The following is a 9,319-nucleotide window of genomic DNA, read 5'->3' as shown; positions in this document are numbered from 1 at the left end:
TAATTATTAAAAAACTTTGAAGAGATTTATTAAGCTGGAACGTTTACAGAGGAAGGCAACTGGGATGATGAAGGGTCTGGGAAACGCCTTATGAGGAGCGCTTGAAGGAGTTGGGTATGTTTAGCTGGGAAAAGAGAATGAGATATGATAGCCATCTTTAAATATCACAATGCCTGTCACATGGAACAGGGAAGAGGCTTGTTTTCTCCTGCTCTGAAGGGTAGGACTCGAACCAATAGCTTCAAGTTACAAGAAGGGATATCAACTAAATGGTATCAACTAAAATAGAATGGGGAAAATTTATTGATTATTTGAGGACACATTGTAAACAAAGCGTTAGTGGGATTGATAAAAACACGTGCAGTAAGAGATAATTAAGGGGAGGATAAGGGGAAAATAAATTTATTTGAACTGGATATGCAGTAACAAAAAGATACGAAATAAATAACTGCAGAAGGGAGGGGAGGGAAGTCAAAAGTTAAAAATAAAAATTATTTTTTAAAAAGAGTCCAGAAATTGGGCAGGGGCACAGGGTGAAAATGCAGGGGAACAGGCCATCAGTTGGTGGTCTCTGCCACCCTTGAGGCAGGAGATGGGGGGGGGGGAGTCTGGGGAATCGGAGGTGGAGAGGAATTTCAAGGAGGCTCAGAGGCGGAAGACAAAAGTCCCAGATAAGAGTCCAGCCATCACAGTCCCCTCCATCCCCTCCCACATTGTCTCCACGGCCAAGGAGCGGCTTAAAGCAGGAGGAACAGCTGGAGTTGTCATGCAGGAGAAGCCGCTGGTCCATGGGGTCACGAAGAGTCGGACACGACTAAACAACCACAAGACCTAAAAATTCTTATAACAGTATTTTATTGTTCTACACCGGTTGTGCAGCTATTTCAACAAATGGTAGTTTAATTATAGTTCCACAGACAACAGTATCACTTAACCTCCGGATTCCAGCATCGTCTTATATTGGTATTCCATTTTTCTGTTATGAAAATGTCGCAGGACCTTTTCACTAGTACCACCCACTGCGGAAAGGATGTAGAGATTTGTCACACAAAAAAACAATTTTAAAGGGGAAAAAATAAAAGCATTCCCCTGAAAGTCTGACATTTCGTTTTAGAAGGGGAATTTTTTATTTGGCCTGATTCAATGGTCATGCCTTTCAACTTGCTTGCCTTTTTGTATATTTGAACTAAGGAAGTCTTAATGTTGAGATGAGATGGTTATTGTGTATTTTAACATGGTAGGTATGTATCTTATATAGTTGTAAACCACCTAAACGACATATTCTTTATTAACTTTGAGCCTTTGAAACCTGCTCCTCAGCCAAAAAGGCTCCCAGAGTGAAAAAAGAAAAGGGGGGGGGAGGTTCCCGTCTGTCGGCTCCGCAAGGGTTAAGCTGGGCCATAGAGCTGAGATTCCTAGAGCTGAAGGAGAGCCCGCGCCAGAGGCGGAGCTTCCGCTTCCTGTCTCTGGTATTACTTCCTGTGTTAGGCGCTGGGTTGGCGGAGGAAGGCGGCTGCTTTTCTTGGCGGATCTTATAGACTCCTCCCAGAAGATCTTCTCTTCTCTCCTCCTTTCTCCGCAGGGAAGGCCGCCTCTCCTCCTGCCGCCTCCAGGAGAAGGACCGAGGAGGAAAGACGGAGGAAGGAGGAGGAAAGAGCTGGGATTCCCATAGGGCAGAAGAGGAGCTGAATCAGAGAGAAAAAAGGTTTTGCAATAGAGAACAAAAGTGCTCCTCTGCACTGAAAATATTTCATTTTAAAATAAATGGCTGGTCCTTAGGAATGTATCCTGGACAGCTGCAGCTGTAGTTATTTTATATTATTTTCAATATTTCTAAACCGCCTTTTTCAAATAAAAAAAAATCTCACAAGTGGAACGCAGATAAAATTAAAAGAGAGGAACTGGTCTGTGACCATAATAATAAATTCATTCATTAAAAGAGAGAACGCAGCTAAAATTCACAGGCCCATGTGGAAACCAATATGCCTAAAGCCATCATTTCTAAAAACAAAAATAGCTAAGTAATAAATACATTTATTCCCACTGTTCTTTGCTTCTTTGCTCCCTCTCAGTTTCTCTTTTTGGCTTCTTTGAAATATGCTGGCAGAAAGTATGCGAAATGGTTTTTTAAAAATCCTATAGGCATGGACAAACCTTTCAATTTTATTTTTATCTCCGTGATTCATTTTCCCCAGTTAAACTTAAGTTGCTTTTAGTTGCCCACGTTTTGACATATGAAACAAAAGGACCTCTTGAAAATTTAGTTAGCATTTTAGTTTCAATTTTCCTCTTATATTTGCCCTAATGTAATGCATTTCTGTATATAATTTCCCCTAAAATTATGCATTGCTGTGCGCTCTTTCCCTTTGAACAGGTGTAGAAAATCTTTTATCATCCAGCAGGGCAGATCCAGATCTTCTTTTCTCCCCACACTCAACTGTAGACTAACTTTGGTGGGTGGGTGACCTTCATGGGGTCAAGGTACAGCTTAAGAATGGAAACCTTAATGCATCTGTTCCCCTTGTAACTTACAATATTTTTCTTCTGGCCTGTTTTTCTGTTTGAAATTTTCTGGATCCTATATCCAGGATACCAGATTAGAGTCTAGTACCACTTATCTAAGGCCAGCAGTTTCACTCTGGACTGGTAGCTGTGTTTTTCATGTCAGTTAAATGGCCGTGACTTTAGGTCAGCTGGTGGAGTTAGGACAGGCCAGCATTGATTAAGTTGTAGGTAATAATGAGCTTGCGTATTCTTTTACTGAGTTGACGTAAATTGTATATTCCTATTTTGAATTTCCAGAACCATTGTTTGCATATGCTGTTGTTTATTTCCCCCTCATTTCTCCACGTTTTCTCAGTGTGTAATGTGCCATTGGTTTCTCTTTCGTAATATTGCAGTTGGAAATTTGTAATGCATTTACTGGTCTTGACATATTTAAAATAAATCTTTTCAAACACACGTTACGCCAGGCATAGGCAAACTCCAGCCCTCCAGATGTTTGGGACTACAATTCCCATCATCCCTAGCTAACAGGACCAGTGGTCAGGGATGATGGGAATTGTAGTCCTAAACATATGGAGGGCTGGAGTTTGCCTATGCCTGTGTTACGCTTTCAGGGCCTGTTTGCTAATTTGGGCAAATTTTTATCTTCAATGTTTTCATTCAGCCACCACTTCCCTTTCACAGGCTGTACAATCTCATCTGAGCTACAGTGTGGATCCTCCCTACGTTACCCTGGAGAGGAAGCGACCACCATGTGCCCTGCTCAGGTAGGGGAAAGAGCATTGGGGGGAGATGTCGGGGATAGCTGGAGTGCGTCCTTCCTTATTACAGAGGGACTCTTTGCAGGGGCCTCTGACACCTGTGCTTCTGAGGAAGTGGATTGGCAGCTTCGTTTTTCTGTATTTCTTATTGCCAGCAGGGAAACCTATAGTTTGTTCAATGTTTTTCTAATGGTCTTCTCGGTAGTGGCACCCTCCCTGTGGAACGCCCTCCCATCAGATGTCAAGGAAATAAACAACTATCTGACTTTTAGAAGACATCTGAAGGCAGCCCTGTTTAGGGAAGTTTTTAATGTTGGATGTTTGATCGTGTTTTTAATCTGTTGGGAGCCGCCCAGAGTGGCTGGGGAGACCCAGCCAGATGGGTGGGAAAGAAAGAAGGAAAGACAGATGTTTTATTGTATTTTAATGTTTTTTGGGGGGTTGCCCACAGTGGCTGGGGCAACCCAGTCAGATGGGTGGTAAATAATAATAATAAATAACAACATCATTTCGTTTGTCCTTAATTTGTCCACATTTAGTCTCATTGGATGGGCCTAGATTATTATTATTATAATTATTATTATTATTATCACAGAGGATTGATAATATCCCTCCCTTTTCTTTGCACTATGCATAACTCTGTACATCTAAATTAGAAGATCTTTTTATTTCTTCAACTCCTTGATTATGTTGGTTGCTCTTTTCCCAGCATTTTCTGGGTCAGCAATTCTGTTTTTGAGGTCAGGCAACCAGAACCATACAGTATTGCAAAGGCAGATGCATCATAATCTGTATACCTGCACAACGATATTGGCAGCTTTGCTTTGAATCTTGTCCCTAACACGGAATGGACACATTTCACAGCTTCCACAAATTGTGTCTTTGCTGAGCTAGCTGCAGTGGTGATTTCTGAGCGCTGCAGCTAAAATCCCCACTTGGCCCATTGGAGTGTGAGTGGAGGGGAGATGCTTTCCACACCTTGCCTTGGAGTGTCTACAAGGAAGGGAATTGTTTTCTTCTTCCAGAGGTCGGTGAGCTTCAAGGAGGTTGCCGTGAATTTCACTGACGAGGAATGGGCCCTGCTTGATCCAGTTCAGAGAGCTCTGTATGATGAGGTCATGCTGGAGATCCATGAGATGGTGGCCTCTCTGGGTAAGGATCCTTTTTTCCTTAATCAGTAGCTACGGAAGGCATGGCTTCCTGTTGGTGGCACTATCAACTAGCTCACTAGAAGGAGTGTTGTTAATTTCTCCTGGACAAAAGAACATTTGGTTCAGAGCAAAGTCTTACTTAATCCAGGATTCAGTTCTCACAGTGGCCAGCCAAATGCCCGTAGGAAGTCCACAATCAGGACTTGCCTCTGATATAGTTGTCCTGGGCTTATTGGCCCAGGAGTTACTTTACTTAATTCCTTTACAGTGGTACCTTGGGTTAAGTACTTAATTCATTCCGGAGGTCTGTTCTTAACCTGAAGCACCACTTTAGCTAATAGGGCCTCCCGCTGCTGCCACGCCGCCAGAGCACGATTTCTGTTCTCATCCTGAAGCACAGTTCTTAACCCGAGGTACTATTTCTGGGTTAGCTGAGTCTGTAACCTGAAGCGTATGTAGCCTGAAGCGTATGTAACCCGAGGTACCATTGTATTCTCTCTTTTTTCTGTCGAGGGAGGTCTCTAGCTCAGTTTGGGGGGAGGGCAAACATGCCATTTTGATAACACTGCGTTTACAACTGCATGGCATGGAAACAAAAGACTTAAGGGGTCTCCTGTGTGGTGGTTGTGATTTATTGCTTTTGGGAGAGTCCTGGATTGTTGAATCGCCTAGCTCGCTAAGCGGTATAAACGACAGAATGAAGACAGGTACAGTAGTACCTCGGGTTACAGACGCTTCAGGTTACAGACTCCGCTAACCCAGAAATAGTACCTCAGGTTAAGAACTTTGCTTCAGGATGAGAACAGAAATCGCACAGCGGCAGCAGGAGGCCCTCAGGTTAAGAAGAGTTTCAAGTTAAGAACGGACCTCCAGAACGAATTAAGTTCTTAACCCTAGGTACCACTGTATTATGTATTTTATAATTCATTGCATTTAGTTGCTTTTTAATGAAAAGTAAACTCAAAGCAACTTACTGTATGATAGAAAGAGCCAGTGTGGTGTACTGGTTAAGAGCGGTAGACTCTTAATCTGGTGAACCGGGTTTGATTCCCCGCTCCTCCACATGCAGCTGCTGGGTGACCTTGGGCCAGTCACACTTCTCTGAAGTCTCTCAGCCCCGCTCACCTCACATAGTGTTTGTTGTGGGGGAGGAGGGGAAAGGAGAATGTTAGCCGCTTTGAGACTCCTTCGGGTAGTGATAAAGTGGGATATCAAATCCAAACTCTTTTTCTTCTTCTCTTGTGGGCCTGTGCACTGGTATATGTTGGCCTCTATTAGCCCACCACCATATGTTAACTTTTAAATGTTTGAAATTCCAAGTTCTCGGCTATATCGAGGGAGGGCTACCCCTTGGATGAGGAGGACATTTTGTGGCTTGAATCATGGAGCTGGAAGGAACCCCAGGGTCATCTAGTCCAACCCCCTCCAATGCAGGAGCCGGAGCACAAGGATCCTTGACAGGCTCCCAATTTACAAGGGAGTCTGTACCACTCTTGAACAGCTCCTACCACCAGCTCTCTCCAGGGTGCTGAGTGCTGACTGCAGGTCAGTTTTGCCAGTTCCGCATAATCCACCATCTTCGTCTGCCACTCCTCTATTGTTGGTAAATCTGGTACTTTCCATTTTTGGGCTAACAAAGTTCTGGCAGCAGTCATAGCATACATAAATAACCTTTGATCTGCTTTTTCTATTTCCTCTCCCATCAAGCCTAGCAAAAAAGCTTCCGGCTTTTTCGGGAAGGTATATTTAAATACCTTTTTCAATTCATTATAAATCATTTCCCAAAACTTTCATTTTCTCACATGTCCACCACATGCAGACCCAAGCAGTTTCAAGTCCATGTTAAAGTCCTGTATGGGCAGATGTGCATTTATACAGAAACAGCATTTTACCAGTTTCCCCTTTTAATCCACCAGGAGATGTTTGGGGGATCCCGGCTGAGGGGGACCCATCAGAAGTGCAGCCTGAAACAGCTGAGGAGCAAAGGAAGCTGGGGGTTCAAGATGGAACCAACACACAAGAGGGGAGACAAATGCAGAAGGCAGGGAGTAAATCCGCCGCCTCTCAGGTTAACGGAAATCAAATCACCAGAGAGGAGAGGAAGTATGAATGTAAAGTGTGTGGAAAGATGCTTGCTTCCTGCTCAAGGCTTACTTCACCTCAGAGACTGTGCTCAGGTGAAAAACCACACAAATGCAGGGAGTGTGGGAAAAGCTTCAGTCGGAGTGTCCCTCTTGAGCTCCATCAAAGAACTCGTACAGGTGAGAAACCTTATAACTGTTTGGAGTGTGGGAAGAGCTTCGGTGACCGTAGCAGCCTCACTAGACATAAAAGAACGCACACCGGGGAAAAAGCTTACAAATGTTTGGAGTGTGGAAAGAGCTTCAGGGAAGGTTACTCCCTTACTCAGCATCAAAGAACTCATACAGGGGAGAAACCCTATAAATGCTTGGAGTGTGGAAAGAACTTTGGTCGCCTGGGCTCCCTTACGTTGCATCAAAGAAGCCATACAGGAGTGGAAACTTACGTATGTTTGGAATGTGGAAAGAGCTTCTATCAGAGTAGGCACCTCGCAAGACATAAGAGAACCCACACAGGGGAGAAACCTTATGGATGCTGGGAGTGTGGGAAGAGCTTCAGTGATAGTGGCTCCCTCACTAGACATAAAAGAACTCACACAGGGGAAAAGCCTCACGAATGTTTGGAGTGTGGGAAGAATTTCAGTCGCAGCTGCAACCTTACTTTGCATCAAAGAAGTCACACAGGGGAAAAGCCTTATGAATGCTTGGAATGTGGAAAGAGCTTCGTTCGGAGTAGTCACCTCACTAGACATAAAAGAACTCACACAGGAGACAAATGTTCGTATGAGTGTCTGGAGTGCGGAAAGAGCTTTAGTCGCAGTAGCTATCTTACTCACATCTTAGGCTTGGAATGTGAAAAGATAATGATTAGTCCTATCAAGAGCTCCTGCGGAGACCAGAGCAAATACTGTGCTCAGTGTTAGAATTCACTACTGTATCTTTGGTTAATTTTGTACTGTATTTGCTTAACTCCAGTTTTTTTACAATAGACATTTGCTTGGTCTGAGCCCCATTGGCCTTCTATTGTGGGGGAGAGAAGGGTTTTTGCTCTGAACTTTCCTGTTCAGCCAGTGTCCATAAGCGGCAGGAGTCTGAGCAGTGGGCAGGGAGGCAGGTATTGATAGAGGCGAGCGAAGAGGGAGAATAATTATATAAAAAAGAACAATGATAACAACAGATGAAAAAGGTGAAAAACAAAAGCATAAGATAGGCATGTACAGTGGCGTAGCGTGGGTTGTCAGCACCCGGGGCAAGGCAAGTAATTTGTGCCCCCTAACCCGTGGATTTGCGCCCCCTAACCCTAACCCCCAGATGTTGCACCCGGTGCGGCCGGCCCCCCCTGCACCCCCCACGCTACGCCACTGGGCATGTAGAATGAGTAGTGGCACATGCGTTAAAATAGGAAAGACCAACCAAAGACTATCACTTTTATCAGATCATCATGTACACTTCCAGCTTTGCCAGGCTTGTGATGAGGGTTTCCTTGAAAATGAAATGCTAAATCATATTTTTAAATGTCTGGACGTTCTAGTCCTTTTCAAAATTATGAGGAACTTTCTCCGTTTTAGCTATATTCCAGAGTGAGTGCAAGCTTTTGGGTTGTTTTCCCTTGTGTTTTAATTACTTTGTGCTGCCCAGATCCTATACGAGGCCAATTATTTTGACATTGGTATCATCAAAAATATTCTGTAACATTTTGGACAACCAACAATAGCTTCTCCATTAATAGTTATCATTTCTGTCAAAATTGAATTCCAAAAATCTCGCACTAACTGACATTCCCACTATAAGTGATAATACGTACCAAGTTTATTGCAAACCCTCCAAACAATTTCGTTACGCAGAATAAAACATTTTTGACATTTGCAAATAAGTCCTGTACCATCTGTGTAAAAATAAGGCATTTTCCCTAAGAAAACTGGAAACCAGTTTTAAGGGTCTAATCTGATTTTACAAGTATTTTATCATTCCCACTGATCATGTAGATATGTTAACTAATGATATTTTTAATCAAAGTTGAACACACGTCCAAGTATCACCCAACCTCCAAATTGCAGTATTCCATTTTTCAGTTATGAAAATGGAAGTGTCGTAGTGGCAGAAAGGATGTGAGGGGAGACAGTCTTTGTGCTGACCACCTCCATCGCAAGGAACATCATGTGCAGGTGTATTTTGATGCATTAAATAGAATGAAGTTTATGAGTCATAGAGGAGGGGAGAGCACACGTACAAATTCAACACTTTGTTTTGTTGCTGTTCTGTTAATGTTAATACTGTTTTACAGATATAGATGCTGTCGTACTCTATGAATCCTATAATATGATTCTTGGTGTAACTGTGATGTTTAACTTATTTTTTAGTTGTTTTGTTAATAGTGTTACATAGATGGTAATTGTTTTATTTAAGATTTGTGATTGTTTTACTGATGATTTGTAAAGTATTCTATATGATTTATGCTGTGATGTTCCATTATGTTATTTTTATCTTTCGTTTGTAAACCGCTTTGGGATTTATTTGAATAAAAAGCGGCATAGAAATAGAATTGATCAATTTGTAGGACATTATCCTGATCTTCTGACTTTTTGTTATACGTGGGATTTTTTTGTTGTTATGTTCAGCTTGTTTTATTGGCCATGCCTTTCAGCTTCCTTGTTTTATTTAGGGTTGCCATATGACCCATCTTCCTGTCTCCCACGGAGGCCGTCCTCTAGAATGGGTGCTCCCAGATGACAGCTGAGGCAGAGCTTACATTTTAGCATGTAAGGGGGATATGAATGGTGATGATGATCTAATTTAACATTATGAGAGCGCTCCAATTGGG

General features: G+C 42.8%; 1 protein-coding gene across 3 annotated transcripts; it reads left to right on the top strand.

The window, feature by feature from the left end:
- The first annotated feature begins 1,486 nt into the window (after nucleotides 1–1,486).
- Nucleotides 1,487–9,040, top strand: LOC308469834 (uncharacterized protein). Of its 3 annotated transcripts, XM_080992832.1 has the most exons (6): nucleotides 1,495–1,587; nucleotides 1,620–1,705; nucleotides 3,190–3,272; nucleotides 4,292–4,418; nucleotides 6,334–7,722; nucleotides 7,878–9,040. In XM_080992832.1, exons 3-5 carry the CDS (start codon nucleotides 3,258–3,260, stop codon nucleotides 7,419–7,421), a joined length of 1,230 nt encoding a protein of 409 aa, XP_080848958.1. In that variant the 5' UTR covers nucleotides 1,495–1,587; nucleotides 1,620–1,705; nucleotides 3,190–3,257; the 3' UTR covers nucleotides 7,422–7,722; nucleotides 7,878–9,040. The 3 variants fall into 3 exon arrangements, with proteins under 3 accessions (XP_080848957.1, XP_080848958.1, XP_080848956.1); XM_080992831.1 differs by having other exon boundaries at nucleotides 1,487–1,705; XM_080992830.1 differs by lacking the exons at nucleotides 1,495–1,587; nucleotides 1,620–1,705 and having other exon boundaries at nucleotides 1,729–3,272.
- Nucleotides 9,041–9,319: the final 279 nt, after the last annotated feature.

This window comes from Podarcis pityusensis, assembly GCF_964106645.2.
Source record: "Podarcis pityusensis genome assembly, chromosome: 2".
In the NCBI taxonomy this organism is placed as follows: Eukaryota; Metazoa; Chordata; class Lepidosauria; order Squamata; family Lacertidae; genus Podarcis; species Podarcis pityusensis.
The sequence above is the reverse complement of the archived record's forward strand: the minus strand, read 5'-3'. Positions and strand labels throughout refer to the sequence as shown.